This window comes from Arachis hypogaea, chromosome 18, assembly GCF_003086295.3.
Source record: "Arachis hypogaea cultivar Tifrunner chromosome 18, arahy.Tifrunner.gnm2.J5K5, whole genome shotgun sequence".
In the NCBI taxonomy this organism is placed as follows: domain Eukaryota; kingdom Viridiplantae; phylum Streptophyta; class Magnoliopsida; order Fabales; family Fabaceae; genus Arachis; species Arachis hypogaea.
In genome coordinates this window covers 34,888,595-34,905,875 of record NC_092053.1, presented here as the reverse complement: position 1 = coordinate 34,905,875, position 17,281 = coordinate 34,888,595, and the positions used below count along the sequence as shown (strand labels likewise).

Here is a 17,281-nt window from a genome sequence, read left to right as displayed (position 1 = left end):
CAATTCAACTGATAAACATAATTGACTTCCTGACTAAGATTTACAAGATAACCATAGATTGCTTCAAACCAACAATCTCTGTGGGATTCGACCCTTACTCACGTAAGGTATTACTTGGACGACCCAGTGCACTTGCTGGTCATATGTGCGAAATTGTAAGAGAGTCACAATTCGTGCACCAGCAGGTTAGCCTTTCTGGTGCTTCTAACAGAATCCCACCTGTGCCTAATCATAATATAACCAAAGGATATAGGAGTAGAGGTAACCAAAGCAAATAAGATGAGACAGTCAGAAAATGTTACTCGATTGTGTGAGCCGCTTTGGGGAGTCAGAATATGAGTGATGATGCAGTGAAGCAGGGAATTAACTGGTCCTAGAGCTTTGTGTGTTGGATGGTGCCATGCAATCCAGAAAGGTTCTCGCAAATGTGCTTGAGAACGGTCTTGTATGGAACGCCAACTTGTGTGTCCCATTTTTCCACCATGTATGCTCGAGGTCCTTCATCCTTGAACCCAAGGGCCGCTTCAATTGTTTCAGCATCAAGGGCTATTTGAACCCTTTTGACATAGGAATGAAGGGTGCCATCAATGAACCGCATATTGGCATAAAACTCTCGAACAAGACCAGGGTAGACTGGTTTCTGGATGAGAAGCAGAGGCTTCCAGTTGAGGAGTTCAAGCAGAGAGGAGATATTGATACCCTTGTTGGTGAGATTTTCAAGGCTAACAAGATAGGTTGTGCACAAATGACGCTTCTCCATAACCTCTTTATGAAACTCAAAAGAGGTGCAAGAGTTAAATCTGCTTGGATCAAAGTGGGAGTGAGACTTGCCATACTTGTCTCTGAATTCCATGGATTCCAAATTTGGAGGTTCAGTAGTGTCATTGAGTGCAAACCCCTGATTCTTCTGGGAGCTTTTTCCAGGAGTAGTCCGCTTCGGTGATGAGGGTGGAGGTGAAGGAATGGGATTCTTGCTCTTCTTCTGTCACGGGAATACTTTTCTTCTTCCTTAAGGAAGTTTTTGTGGCAATGACCTTCCTTCTCATTGTGTCTGTGCGTTTTGATGGGGGTGAGGGCGATGAAGATGAAGTAGAATGAATGTGGATGTGAGTGTGAGTTTGGGGTGTTGATGGTTTTTGATAAAGAAGAATTCTTTCACTCTTTCTTGGCGCGGTTTTCTTTTTCATGGTAATGGGGGAATGAAATATGAAAGGTTGGGGGTGATAACCGAATTGAGTGGGAGAGAAAGAGACAAGGTGGGTGAACACATTTAATGAGGTGTGGAAAGAGAATATGGAGAGAGTAATGACCATTAGTGGACGGTTAATGACCATAATGGGTGGTTATTATCCAAAAAAAATGATTTCCCTTTTTAACTTTTGAAATCTAAAACTAAAAAGTTGTTGCCTTAAATCAAGGGATTAGATGGAGAGAAGGATTTGATTTGACAATAACCACTTCCAAAAATATTTGATGACACAAGAAGAAGATTCTTATTTGTAGAGAGATAACTGCCATAACTGTTAAGGTGGGGTCAAGAAGTTTTGGTGGGGCCCATAAAATTTTGAATTCTGCGTTGCCTCCCCCTTGACCACAGCTCTTCCATCATGCTATTATTTTTATCTCGTCCAAACCTACGAGCAAAACTGAACAGAGTCACAGATTCACAGATTTTCAATAAAATTTAAATCAAACATTCCCAAACTTTTTCTCAGGGTATAGAATCTGTCTTCACAGAGGGGTTTTGTAAAAATATCAGCAATTCGGTCTTCAGATTTTACAAATTAAATATCAATAGTTCCCTTTTGTACATGTTCCCTAATAAAGTGATATTTTATCTCAATGTGCTTGGTTCTTGAGTGCAAAACAGGATTTTTTGAAATGTTTATAACACTCATATTATCACAAAATAAGGGTATACTATTGATTTTTAATTTGTAATCTTTCAATTGTGTTTTTAACCAAATTAATTGAGTGCAACATGCAGATGCGGAAATGTATTCTGCTTCAGCGGTGGATAAAGCCACTGTGGCTTGTTTCTTGCTTGACCACATGTTGAGTGAGCTTCCAAGGAAGCAACACATGCCGGACGTGCTTCTTCTATCCACTCTATCTCCCGCATAATCTGCATCACAAAACCCTACTGCACAAAATTCATCAGATTTAGGATACCACAAGCCATAATCACAAGTTCTCTTAATGTATCTAATGATGCGTTTAACAGCCGTAAGATGGGATTCTTTTGGGTGAGATTGAAATCTTGAGCATACACCCACACTTTGAACAATATCCGGTCTAGAGGAGGTAAGGTACATGAGTGAACCTATCATTCTCCTATACCTTGTTTCATCCACATCTTGACCATCATCATCCTTTTCAAGTTTTGTGTTGGGATGCATTGGTGTACCCATTGCTTTGGAATTTTCTAGGCCAAACTTTTTAATAAGTTCTTTTGCATATTTTCCTTGGTAAATAAAAGTACCACTAGGAGTTTGTTTAATTTGGAGGCCAAGAAAGAAAGTAAGCTCTCCCATTAAACACATTTCAAACTCACTAGTCATGACTTTTCCAAACTCTCCACACAAGGAAATGTTGGCCGAACCAAATACAATGTCATCAACATAAACTTGAACAAGGAGTATATCATCATTAGATGCTTTAATGAATAAAGTAGTGTCGGTGGTACCCTTTGAAATTTATTTTCCAACAAGAAGGCACTAAGCCTTTCATACCAAGCTCTTGGAGCTTGTCTAAGACCATAAAGAGCCTTAGTTAATTTAAAACATGATTTGGAAATTCTTTATGTTCGAAACCGGGGGGTTGTGCCACATACACTTCTCTATCAATAAAGCCATTAAGGAAAGCACATTTAACATCCATTTGAAACATTTTGAAACCTTTATGGGCGGCATAGGCAAGAAGCAACCGAATTGCTTCCATTCTAGCTACCGGAGCAAAAGACTCATCAAAATCTATACCCTCTTCTTGATCATAACCTTGGGCTACTAATCTAGCCTTGTTGCGAACAACTTGTCCATCCTCACCAAGTTTATTTTTAAATACCCACTTAGTACCCGTTACCTTCTTACCATCCGGATAAGGTACTAATGTCCAAACCTCATTCTTGTCAAATTGAGCTAGCTCCTCTTGCATGGCCTTGATCCATGATGGATCTTCAAGAGCTTGTTTGACATTGTTGGGCTCCATTTGTGACAAGAGAGCAAAGTTGCTAGATTCGGTTTGCCTTTTGGTGGAGGATCTTGTTGTTACACCATGAGAGGGATCACCAATGATGAAGTCATGAGGATAACCCCTCATAGACTTCCATTCTCTAGGCTTTTGGACATGTGTAGAGCTTTGATGAACTTCTGGTGGTCTCACTGTTTCAGTTGCTCGTGCCTGCTCAGGAGACAAAATGGAAGTGTCTCCTCCAATCTGACGAGACAGAACCGGGCTGACAGATTCTTCATTTTGCACAGATTTGGGATTTTCTTTATTTGTTCCATTCTCTTCACAATCTAAATCAATATCCTTCACAATACTGGGAATTAAATTAGAATCACAAAAAGTAACATGTATGGATTCCTTTATTGTCCTATGCTCCTTGAGATAAACTTTATAGGCCTTGCTTGTGGTGAAATATCCAACAAACATTCCTTCATATGATTTTGGATCAAATTTTCCAAGATTTTCTTTATTGTTGAGCACAAAACATTTGCATCCAAAAATATGAAAATACTTAAGATTTGGAGGGGTTCCTTTCCATAGCTCATATGGTGTTTTCTTTAACCCTTTTCTAATGATTGTTCTATTCAAAATATAACATGTTGTGTTCACAGCCTCAGCCCATAAGAATTTAGGAATTTCACTCTCACATAACATAGCCCTAGTCATTTCTTGAAGGCTTCTATTCCTTCTTTCAACCACCCCATTTTGTTGGGGGGTTCTAGGGCATGAAAAATTATGAGAAATCCCTAAGTCATCACAGAATTTTTCAAAATCTTGATTTTCAAATTCTCTTCCATGATCACTTCTCAAATGGGCAATTTTCAAATCCTTTTCATTTTGAATTTTCTTACAAAGGGTGGAAAAAGCATGAAAGGCATCATTCTTATGAGCAAGGAAAAGTACCCAACCAAATCTAGAGTAATCATCTACCACCACAAGACCATAATGTTTACCTCCTAAGCTTTGAGTTCTAGTAGGACCAAAAAGATCAATATGTAACATTTCCAATGGCCTTTTGGTTGAGATTCCATCTTTTGATTTAAAAGAGGATTTTACTTGTTTGCCCAATTGACAAGCGTCACAAGTAAGATCTTTATCAAACTTGATGTTTGGAATTCCTCTAACCAAATTTCTTTTGACTAGCTTAGAAATTTGATACATGCTAGCATGTCCCAACTTTCTATGCCAAAGCCATTTTTCAGATTCAAAAGATGTAAAGCATGTTACATTTTGTTCCTTTAAATCCTCAAGAGTTAATCTATACACATTGTTGCATCTTTTAGCTTCAAGAAGAACATTCACAGTTTTCTCACAAACAACTAAACAAACAAACTTCTTAAAAATCACTTCAAAACCCAAATCACATAGTTGACTAACACTAAGTAAATTATGTTTCAAGCCATGTACAAGGAGAACATCATTTATACAAGATGAGAAATTTTTACCCACTTTTCCAACAGCCACAATTTTTCCTTTTGCATCATCACCGAAAGTGACAAGCCCTCCATCATATTCATCAAGCTTTATGAAGAAGGTTGTCTTTCCGGTCATATGCCTAGAGCATCCGCTGTCCATATACCACATGTTTTCCTTCCTTTTGGATGCTAGGCATACCTGATCTATGTGGTCTGCCATGAGACATGTTTGTGACTTGGTCTCGGTTTCTTTATCATCATCATCAGAGTCATTCTCCAAGTCTTCCCATGTGGCCATCAGTCCTTTCTTCTTTCCTCTTTTCGGCTTTTCCTCCTTCTTCAGCTTGGGACAGTCAGATTTGAAATGCCCCGTTTCCTTGCCATTGTAGCAGATTACTTTGCTAAGGTCTTTCTTCACTCTCCTTGAGCTGCTGCCTTTGCCTTTGAGCTTAGCCATTTTCCTGAATTTTTTTGCAAACAACACAAACTCATTTTCAGAAGAGTTATCACTGGATTCATCATCCAGAGGGTTAGTCACAGAAGAAAAAGTAATTCCTTTCTTTTTGTATCTTTTTTCAAATAGGTATTTTCAAAAGCAAGAAGATTTCCTCTCAAATCATCAAGTGTCATGGAATCTAAGCTACTGCTTTCAGAAATAATTAAAGCCTTTGTTTCCCACTCTTTTGTGAGACATCTCAACACTCTTCTCACTAGCACAGATTCAGAATGTGTAATTCCCAGAGCATCTAAGCCAACAATGATGGAATTGAACCGTTCGAACAGTTCATCAATGGACTCTCCTTCCTTCATTGCAAACGTTTCATACTCTCTGTTTAGCATATCTGCCCGAGTCTTCTTGACAATGGTGGTTCCTTCATGGGTGATTTGCAATTTGTCCCAGATTTCCTTTGCCGTTGTGCATCTTGATACCCGTCGGTACTCCTCGAAGCTTATAGCACAGTTGAGCAGATTTATTGCTTTGGCATTTAGCTCTACCTTCTTCCTATCTTCTTCTGTCCATCTTGCTTCAGGTTTGAGAGAAACAACTCCTTCGGCACTTGTAACAGTTGGATATTGTGGTCCTTCCAAGATGATTTTCCATAGTCTGTAATCCACTGCTTGTACAAATATCTTCATCCTCTCCTTCCAATAGGTGTGATTCTTCCCATTGAAAAGAGGGGGTCTATTGCTTGATTGACCTTCAGTTAGATTATATGACACCACATTTGCGCCACTGTTTTCGGCCATGAGGATCTTTACTCCAAGCTGCAAAGCTTGATCTCTTTGAGACCAAGCTCTGATACCAATTGATGGTTTCAGTGGCTAAGAGAAGGGGGGTTGAATCTTAGCCCCTTTTTCGTTGCTAACACTTGCTGAACTCAGAGGAGACTTTTCTGTTTTAACTCGTCTCTGGACACGAGACTTTTTGTTTTGTCTCGTCACTTGCCACGAGACTTTTTGTTTTGGCTCGTCACTTGGCACGAGACATTTTAGTTTTTGCTCCTGTGCAGTAGAAAACAGAAATAGAGTAGAAGAGAAGAAAGATTACACCCAGATATATCCTGGTTCAGCTGCTAAGTGCAGTGCAGCCTACATCCAGTCTCCATCACAAACATGATGGAATTTCACTATAATCAACTTGATTACAAACTGTAAAGTGCTAACCCAACTTACAAGGGGATTCCCACAGAATCATGAAACACAACATAGATGAACAAAGGAACTCTAAGACATCTATGGCTTTTTCTTTTAATTTTTCCACTCTCTGCCTTTTTTCGCTCTATGGCTTTTTCATACAAACCTCACTGTTTGCCTTTTTTCCATGAGACTCAAGACATGACAAAATTAAATAGAAAAATACAAAACAGAATACATTGAAGGAGAAGAAAATCTGTAAGCTTAGGTAGCTCTGAGAATCCTGTGCCTTGCACTCTCACTGCTTACTTCTAACTCCTTGCTCCAACTAGTGGCTGTTCCCCCTTTTTATAGAAGAGAGAAGCCTCCACACTTGAAGCCAAAAACCCAAGCCAACTTCTTCTTCCTTCAAGAAACAAAACCGGTTCGGCCACATAGAGAGAGAAGAGATAATCATGCAAAACCCAACATGCAATTACCTCTGGACCTTTCTTGATCATCACCCTTCATCAATCCGAGCTCTCCATCCTTGTCTTGCTCTCCAAGATGGATTTCTGGCCCTTGATGCTTCATGATGATAATGACTTCATCTGCTTCAATCTCTACCTCAACCATCACTTCGCCACTCTAGCTACTCCCTGTGGTGGTTAAACAGAATCAAAGACAAGCCATGCTTCAAGAATCTCCTCCATACTGGCCGAATCTTCAACGTCCATTTTTGAGCATGAAAGGCTCAAGATACCTCACCAAATCTAACCAAATATGGTGAATATCTCAGCCACAACTCATTTTTATTTTAGTATGTTTTCTTGCCATCATCAGCTTGATGGTCTTGATGCATGCAACTTCTTCCTTTTCTTGGTTGATGAGCATAGCGTCCATAGGTTCCTGGACAAGGACCGAAGGAAGAAGAAGAAAGAGATGAGAGAGAATGTGAAGTTAAAGTAAAAGCAATTAAATGAAAATGAAACATATTGATAGATTGCTTTTACTTCCCTTGCTTTGAGTAGCGTATAGCATTAATCATAATGATTCCCATCAAATCAAAGTCAAGTTCTCTCTCATGTTTCCAATGCTAACATATTAGGATTTGAAATCCATTCTTAACAAGAGATGGAATCCGTTGGAAAGCATGAAGCCATTTAGCTTTCATTTAAACTTGGTTTCGGACCAAGCTTGGAAACTTTCATCAAAATAATGTTGGGCTTGGTAGCATTAAGATTTAATCTGGCCCAAATGATAACATTTACTTTCCTGATGAATATTGGATTCGGATCATGCATGGAAACATTCATCAAAATTCAAATTGGGCTTGGTAGCAATAAAGCTTAATCTGACCCAATAAAATTTTGATTCCTTCAAACTAATTGGGCTTTTGAGTTCTGGCCCAATTAATTACAACAATTCAGCCACATAATGTAGAGAACATATAGCAAGGTCTGATTGTGTATTTTGATTTGGGCCTGCTGCAGTTTTTATTTTTCGGCCCAAATTAAAACCTGCAACAAAATTATTAATCTAGTAAGTATGAATTAAGATCAAATTAATAATTTTGTAATTAAATATTTTAATAATGTTTGTTTATCATCAAAATTAAATAAGAGTTTTCCAAACTCATCAGATCTGTCAATTTAAAATTAGGCAAATAAAGTATTATTCTTTATGAGTGTTTTTGTTTGCTGAAGTAGGGGATCTTATGTTATGTTTGCAAAGTATTATTAGGTTTTTGTGAATAAAGGCAAATAAAGGCAAATAAACTTTTTGTTTTTGTAAAGTATTATTCCTTATGAGTGTTTTATAAATTTGTGAATCATGTGTATGCGTGACATTGCAGATTGTATTGAAAACCTTGGAAGATCTACAAAAGATTATATGATCCAATGAAAACCACGTGAATGGAAAGATTTACAATCATGAAGAGCTTAGAAAATAGCTTCCTAATCATACCTTCAGAACCGAATGCGACTGTGATGTTATTGCACACCTGGTTAATCATCTTTATTTATTATTGTTAAATAATCAATGATTAAACTAGACTTTCTTGTTCTTATCGACTTGTTTGTTTTTTCTCTAGTATGAGGAGCATGGAGAGGGTTTTATGGACATGCTTGATGGAATATTTTCTTGTTAAAATATTCTCAAGATATAGTTGTTACAACCGTATTTTTATATAATATGCTATTAACCTTTATGTATTCTTCTTCGTATATATTTTTTTGTAATCTTAATATAAAAGAAAAGAATATTCTAACCTTAATTACTATCTATACCATTGGATGGATTCCAAAATAAAGGTATAATTTAAAGATATTCTTGTTTGCATTATTTTGTAAGCTAAAATCTCTTGTATAATGTATGATTCATGGAACTAGCAAGAGACTAAAGAGTCCATTGAAAAATGTCATCTTGATCAGTTAGAAGAATTGCAAAAAATTTGTGGATCAAATAAAAAGACTGCCATGGAAAATAATCATAGTAGTTGCAGGGCTCAAGGAGCAGCCTTACAAAATCGAAATGCAGGGCTCAAGGAGTAGTATGAACCTTTTCTCTCTAGTATGAGAAGCTAACAAGCATAAGACAAGCCACAGCTTTCGCTCCGTGTAAGGAGATTTGTCCCTTCATTCCTTCCTTTCTGTTGCAGGGAAGTGTTAGGCAACAGTTAGCTCTCTCTAATGATAAGGTTCGCTAGTTGGAAGTCGAGTAAGCAAGGCAAAACTGACCGCTGCAGATGGAACAAAGGCAATCAATCTAACATTTTGTTTTATTTTTTTAATTGATTCAAGCTGATTTGTTGTATTATTTTTTATAAACGCTAATCTGTGGAGCAGAAAGTAGAAGAACTTGAACAAAGGCCATGTTCTTCTCTTTAACATGCAGTGGATGATGTTAATGGCAGAAGGTTGATCTTCTATGATTTTGGAATCATGGGAAGGTATATTAGTGTCTTTTCTGTTGATTTAAAATGTAATGTGGTTTTACAAGTCAAACATTTTAAGCTTGGTGAGATGATTGGCTTTGTAATTATGTTTACAGTATCAGTCCAAATATCCGAGAAGGATGACTGGAAGCTTTCTACGAGGTTTATGAGAAGGATCCAGACAAGGTAAAGTAACATTTCTGTGGTGGTCTCCCATAACATTTTTCAAGTTACTTACTGAGTGATTGTGCATTATGTAGGTCCTTCAAACAATGATTCAAATGGGTGTCCTTTTTCCCAACTGGAGATATGACTGCTGTGAGAAGAACAACACAGTTCTTCCTCAATAGGTAGTTTATTGGATATATTTAGTAGCAATACATCAAAAGTAGAAGTGTCCTGACTTGGCAAAAGTAGAAATGATGCAACCTTGGATCCCACTTTTCTTTTTTCCACCAAAGAAAAGGAAGTATACTTGTGTTTAGCTGTATGTTTTTGACTACTTAAGTTTTTTAGCTTTGTATCTTTTTTTTCTACATATGATATTTAATGGTAGAATAACTAGTTTGTAGTGATGAACTTGTTTGCAATCTATTGCAAATTTGACCTTGCATTCTTCAATTTTAATTTTCTACAGTTTTGAAGAGCGTCTAGCTACACAAAGGAGAGAGAGAGATGGCAACAGCTGAACTTGGATTCAAAAAGCCGTTAAGCAAGGAAGAAAAAGTAATGAAGAAGAAAGAGCGTCTGACTGCCATCGGTAAATCATCTGGATGTGAGGTATGTGAAATAGCACACTGGATTTGCAAATATGCATATAGTTCTTATATTCAAATGGAGCATGCAAAAATTGCACAATGGTAATTGTACAAATGTCTGTTGTTTTATTTTTATTTCTCGTTTTATTTTTTTGGATACTTTGTAAACTATGATGATTTCTTGTTTTGTTTTGAGGCCTTAATCAAAGTATATTTGAATTGTGCAGTTTTTTTGTCATACAGATTTGCGGAATGATCGTCCCTCTACAACACAATTTAAGGATAAACTTTCATGGTTTCTTAGTTCTCTGCCTTCTGCTGATTGTGCAAAAGGTAGATCTGAAAGATTTGGGTCAAATTCATTCTTTTAAGTCCTTTTTATCTTGTTAATTTCAATTTAGCGATGGGTTGGGTTAACCTGGAAGCCCAACTAGTTTAAGTTCCTGTGTGAATACCAGCTGGGCTTAATTTTGACAGAAACCTTCGAAAGAGTTAACTTTTTTTTCTAGTTAATTGCTGGTTTTCATGCTGGAACTTCTTCTGGGCTAGAACTTCTCCTTTTGGTAATTATGACAAAAGATTCTCATTAAGATAGTAATCAACTTAAATGCTTCAAATGGATATGTAAAAAATAATATATATATATATATATATAATTTTATATTTCTCTCAGAACAAGCTGAGAAATGGCACTAGATAATATGGTTGAAACAGGTATGAAATTTTTAAGTGTTCACAATAACTAATTAACTAACCTTCCCATTCGTAATAATATACATAGTATCAAAATTTTCATTCATGCATGTGAATATATTGAAACTTTACAGGACATAACTATTGTGACACGGAAACAGTTGCAATTGGCTGGAAATAAAGAGTTGAGTCACGTGTCCTACTTATATATATGTTTATATAGTTATGCTTAATTAGTATTGGTAATTTAATTTGACTTTCATTGAATGAGGGTTTATGAGACCTCTTAACTATCAAATAGCAAGAGCACATGTTCTTTGTGATGTCATTGTAATTTCTAGTAATGAGAAGAACCACGTCAATGAGTTATAGTTCAAATGGCATAGTCTTTCCATACTCAATTAAGAGGTTGTAGGTTCGAGTCTCCTATCTTTGTTAAAAAAAAAAAAAAACCGCATTTTCCTAATTTCTTATTAACTTCACTTTGATGTATATATGTAACCATTTAACTAACAGCAAAATTGAGCAGTGTTTTCTCTGAATTTGTGTCTCTTTCTCTCTGTTTCAAATTTCAATTACTTAGCTTCCTTTGAATTGTAGTTAAAATTTTATGATCCTTAGTTAATTGCTTCATGTGCTTGACCTTCAGCCTCTGCTATTTCTTTAACTACAATAGTAGATAATTCTATTTCAGCATGTTCTCTCTCAGTCTGACGCTGCGGTGGCTGCGGGCTCGCGATTTGGGGAGTTAGGGTTCCTCTTTCAATATCAAAATTTCAAGTCAGTTTCAAAGAGGAGAAGCGAGGAGTGTAGGAGTGGGACTGAGTTACGGGTTACGGGCTTAAGCAGTTGGGCATTCTTTTTTTTTTTAGGTCAAAACGGCACCGTTTGGAGGAGTTATTCACAAACCAGAAACCCTTTAAAAAAATCGGTCAGTTGTAACGGTTCGGTTCATTGAGTAATTACAGATTTGACCGATTTTGTAATCAGTTTTTTGTCAGACGGTTTACTCATAACATTTTTTAAGCCAATTTTAAATTTTATAAAATTATTTATAATAATTACAAAAAGTGTTTATAATAAAAAATTTTAAAATTTTATAAAAATATAATATTTAAAAATGTTAGTAAAATCTTAGTTGTACTCTGTTTTAATAAATAATTATAATGATATTAGTATTTTATATAACAATCCATACAAAAAAATTAAAATTTCACACAACATTTTTTCGTTCATTTTTAATAGCTCTAAATACAAAAAAAATATTGTACGGAATTTAAATTATTTTTTTATTAATTTTTATATACAATACCTATATCATTATAATTATTCAGAAGTTGCATGTAATTCGAACCTTATGAATTCAATTTACTACGTATTTGTCTAAATCGAATTTATTCAATTTAATCTATATAGATATGCAAATTCGATTTATTTAAATTAATTTATTTTTACATGTGGTATGATTTGATTGAAAGAGCAATAATTTATGCTGTTTCGTAGATTCTTCTATAATTTTATCTAGCATCAATAAAAATTCCACTATCACTGATTTAAAAAAAAATTAAAATCTAAAACGATGGTTAAAAATAAATAAAGAGATAGATTTAATTCTTCTATAATTGTATGCATTTTTTTTTTAAGATTTGCTTTTATCACAATCCACAAGTTTTATGTATTATAAATTAATGTTAATTCATATGTAGTATATAAATAAATTTAATTAGAATAAATAATAATTTATTTATTTTATTTTAGAATTTATAAATGAAAAGACTAATTCACTAATATAACAAATTATAATTAATATAGTATAATTAATTAAGTAATATAAATTATAAAAAATATATTAATTATATTAATATTTAAATATCTAATCAAATCAATCAGTTGATATAATTAAGTCAGTGCAATAAACTGTATTGAATGAGTTAAAACAATTAAATCGAGAAACACTCTTCGAAGCATGCCACGTCAGCTTCATCATTAAGTGCAGACATTCGATTTTTATATAATAGAATAGATAGATAAGGAAAAGATATTATTTTTTTGATTTTTTTGAATTAATGAAGAAAGAGAAAAATAACAAATGACTCAAGACATAAAAATTTAAGATTGAGACAAATGGAACATACAATAACACTTTGAATGTTAAGATGTACACCAAGCACACTTTGAAGATCAAGATGAACATCAAGAGCATATTTTTTAAAATTTTTAAGAAAAGAAAGACATGCAAGACACCAAACTTAAAAATTTTTTACTTTTAAACACAATGAATTCGAAAATGCATATGAAAAACAAGAAAAGATACAAAACAAGAAAATTTAGAGATCAAACAAGGAGAATCATCAAGAACAACTTGAAGATCAAGAAAGAACATAAACATGAAATTCGAAAATTTAAGAAAAATTAAAAACATGCAATTGACACCAAACTTAAAATTTGACACAAGACTCAAACAAGAAACACAAAAAATTTTTTTTTCGAAATTATTTTGGAGAAAGAAAATAAAAAATTCAAAATTTTAAAAAAGAATTCCAGGATTCATGCAATGTTAGTCTAAAGCTTCGTTCCAAAAGAATTAGACATGACCAAATGGCCAGCCAAGCTTTAGTAAAACACTGTAAATAACAATATCAGATTTAAGAATCCAAAGGCTCATGCAATGTTATTCTAAAGTTTCGATCCAAAGGAATTAGACATGGCCAAATGGCCAGCCAAGCTTTAGCATAACAAATACAGACATGTCCCTTCTCCAATGGAAAGTGGAAATCTCGATCCAAAAGATTAGACATGGCTTAATAGCCAGCCAGGCTTCACCATATCTCACGAAGATCTAGAATTCATTCTTAAAAATTTTTATGAATTTTCCGAAAACTAATTTTTTTTCGAAAACAAAAATAAAAAGCTTAAACATAAAATAAAATTACCCAATCTAAGCAACAACATAAACCGTCAGTTGTTCAAACTCGAACAATCCCCGACAACGGCACCAAAAACTTGGTGCACGGAATTGTAATCTCACTTTTCACAACTCCGGTACAACTAACTAGCAAGTGCACTGGGTCGTCCAAGTAATACCTTACATGAGTAAGGGTCGATCCCACGGAGATTGTCGGCTTGAAGCAAGTTATGGTCATCCTGTAAATCTTAGTCAGCGGATTCAAATGGTTATGGGTATTGATAATTAAAAGATAAATAAAACATAAAATAAAATAAAGATACTTATGTAATTCATTGGTGGGAATTTCAGATAAGCATTTGGAGATGCTTTATTGCCTCTGAACCTTTGCGTTCTTATTGTCTTCATCCAATCATGCATGCTCTCTTCCATGGCAAGCTGTATGATCCTCTCGGATGAAAATTACCAGGTATGATTTCTGCACGGCTAATCAACTGTCAGATTTCTTGTCTCGGATGAAAAATACCAAGTACAGCTACCGCACGGGTAATCATCTATCGGTTCTCACTAGCGTCGGAATAGGATCTCTCTATCCTTTTGCACACTGTCACTGTGCCCAACATTCGCGAGTTTGAAGCTCGTCACAGTCATCCCTTCCCAGATCCTACTCGGAATACGATAGACAAGGTTTAGACTTTCCTGATCTCAGGAATGCTGCCAATTGGTTCTAGCTTATACCATGAAGGTTCTAATCTCACGGACTCGGTCTGTGGATTAGAGACCCAAGAGAATATACTCCGGCTGTCGTCCAATGACTACGTTGAACATCATGTAGACCGCTTGTGATTGTCAGGCATGCAGATCTTGGCTAAGCGAGTAACGAAGATAGTGGGTGATTGTCACAGGTCACCCCTTCATTTTGACTTAACTGAATTAAGTATGAGAGCATATCTTGGAGAAGAAGTAAGCGTGAATTGAAAGAGAAACAATAGTACTTGCATTAATTCATGAAGAATAGCAGAGCTCTGCACCTTAATCTATGAGGTGTAGAAACTCCACCGTAGAAAATACATAAGAAAAAAGAGGTCTAGGCATGGCCGTGAGGCCAGCCTCCAAGTCCAAAGATTGATTGATCCTTTACAATAGTCAAAAGTGCTATTTATAATAAACTAGTTACCAGGGATTATAGAAAATAAGTAGCTAAGTGCAGATAGTGCAGAAATCCACTTCCGGAGCCCACTTGGTGTGTGCTTGGGCTGAGCATTGAGCTTTACACGTGCATAGGCCATTTCTAGAGTTAAACGCCAGCTTAGATGCCAATTTGGGCGTTTAACTCCAGTTCTGGCGTTTTACGCTAGAAAAGGGTCTCTGGCTGTCGTTTGAACGCCAGTTTGGGCCATCAAATCTCGGGTAAAGTATGGATTATTATATATTGCTGGAAAGCCCAAGATGTTTACTTTCCAATGCAATTGAGAGCGCGCCAATTGGGCTTCTGTAGCTCCAGAAAATCTACTTCGAGTGCAGGAGGGTCAGAATCCAACAGCATCTGCAGTCCTTTCTCAGCCTCTGAATCAGATTTTTGCTCAGGTCCCTCAATTTCAGCCAGAAAATATCTGAAATTATAGAAAAATACACAAACTCATAGTAAAGTCCAGAAATGTGATTTTTGCATAAAAGCTAATAAAAATATAATAAAAAGTAACTAAAACATACTAAAAACTATATAAAAATAATGTCAAAAAGTGTATAAATTATCCGCTCATCAGTTATTGCTAGGGATGGGAAAGGGGTGAAGGTTTTGAATGTTCAGTGGCCTGTGGTGGTAGCTAGTTCTACTGTTGTTGCAGTTGCTGCTGTGATCTGATTCTACTTTTGGTTGATCCATGAAAATAATGACAGTGATGGTTTCTTATATGGCTTAATGTTTATCAAGCCTGTGAATTTTGATTTCTTGTTGAAAAGTTGGAATACTTGTTGGTTGTTAGCACTTTCTTCTGAGGAATTAAATAGAATTTTGTGTGTTGAGCTTGGTCACTGCTTGACCTTGATGATAAATTTAATTTGATAACCCTATTACTGATTCACTGTTAAAAAATTTTTTGATCCTAAATTTTGTGCTCTGGTTTTTTTTTTCCTGTCGTAAATCATTCTGATGAGGGTGAGGGTGAGGGGGTATTTTTTTTAATTTTTGTTTAAAGGTAAAATTGTCCAAAAAATATTATTTATGGACAAAAGGATGATTTTATAACGTTTTGTAACATTGAAGATGATTTTAATAATAAAAAAAGATTGGAGACGAATTTGATTTTTATTCCAGACCTTAGGGACAAAAAAGTACTTAACCCTAAAAACTACTATACAAAATTATAAATTGTACCTTAAAATGATCAATTTCGATGAAAAACGAAAAATAAATTCTATGAAGTAGTAAAAGAAGAATAATAAATTTAAAGAAAATGAGTTGACTTTTAGATCTAGACTCATGTACCACAAAAAAAAACTTTATATATAGGTTTTATTAAAAAAAATAAATATGTAAATTAGTTATTATTAAGGTAATTTTTGATTATTTACGTTAGTTATACTACATCATATATTTGTTTTGTTAAAATTATATGATTTTATCATATTATATCATGATTAGAATTATTATTTTTTAACATGAATAGAGTAACCGGGCCAACTTCATATCATTATCATACCATATTATTATTATTATTATTATTTTTATTATTATTATTATTATAAATAGATCACCATTAAGGTAACAACTTGTCATTAATCAAATCATTGGATAATGAATAAGAATTAAAATTGTATCAATATAATTAAAATTAATATAATTTAAATGATTAAAAATATTTTCGAGTGATAATTAGTTTAATAATGCATTAAATATTGATTTTATATAATTATAATAAAGATATTTTTTTTAATTAGTATAATTATGCATTATTTATTAAATAGTAATTGTAATATTGTAATATTGTAATATAATTATAATAAAGATATTTTTCTAAAATAAATTTATTTAGAGAAATATAAATTGGTTATTAATAATTGGTGCCATTATCATATAATTATCATATCATATTATTATTATTATTATTATTATTATTATTATTATTATTATTATTATTATTATTATTATTATTATTATTATTATTATTATTATTATTTCGATTGATAATTGATAAGTAGTTTAATAATGCATTAAATATTGATTTTATATAACTATAATAAAAATATTTTCTTAAATTAGTATAATTATGCATTATTACTTAAATGTTAATTATAGTATAACTATAATAAAGATATTTTTATAAAATGAACTTAAAAGAGAAAATAGTGTATTCATTTTGATAAAAAAATAGATTCATAAAGAATCAACACCTCACTCCCATTAACTGGTGAAAAATCCAATTTTAGTATATTAAATAGATTAGTATAAATGACCAATCTAACAGTATAAACCAGAGGTAATAGCAACTGAACCCTTAAATCACTCACACGGACCGTTCACATGAAAGGAATATCAATTTCAGACTTTACATTAAAGCATGTTAGTTTCAAGATTTAAAATGATTAAATATAATGATACTATAAAAATTATTTCGTGTTTGCAAACAAGTTATGAAATAATCTGCAGATTCTAGCATATACCTTGTTGAGATTTTTTTTTGTTTTGGAAAAAAAAGAACAATGCTAGAGAATCAAAAGGATATTAGTC

At 34.0% G+C, this 17,281-nt stretch overlaps 1 protein-coding gene across 9 annotated transcripts; it reads left to right on the top strand.

Moving 5' to 3' along the window:
* Nucleotides 1-8,008: 8,008 nt before the first annotated feature.
* On the top strand, nt 8,009-11,772 carry LOC112773305 (uncharacterized). Of its 9 annotated transcripts, none has more exons than XR_011876673.1 (7): nt 8,009-9,017; nt 9,107-9,210; nt 9,312-9,381; nt 9,456-9,545; nt 9,833-9,975; nt 10,197-10,286; nt 11,356-11,772. XR_011876673.1 is itself a non-coding variant. In XM_072225804.1 (7 exons), exons 5-7 carry the CDS (start codon nt 9,871-9,873, stop codon nt 11,602-11,604), a joined length of 459 nt encoding a protein of 152 aa, XP_072081905.1. In that variant the 5' UTR covers nt 8,009-9,017; nt 9,107-9,210; nt 9,312-9,381; nt 9,456-9,545; nt 9,833-9,870; the 3' UTR covers nt 11,605-11,772. The 9 variants fall into 9 exon arrangements, 5 of the variants coding, with proteins under 5 accessions (XP_072081905.1, XP_072081904.1, XP_072081907.1 ...); XR_011876672.1 differs by having other exon boundaries at nt 10,181-10,286; XM_072225804.1 differs by having other exon boundaries at nt 11,341-11,772.
* The last annotated feature ends 5,509 nt before the right edge of the window (nt 11,773-17,281 follow it).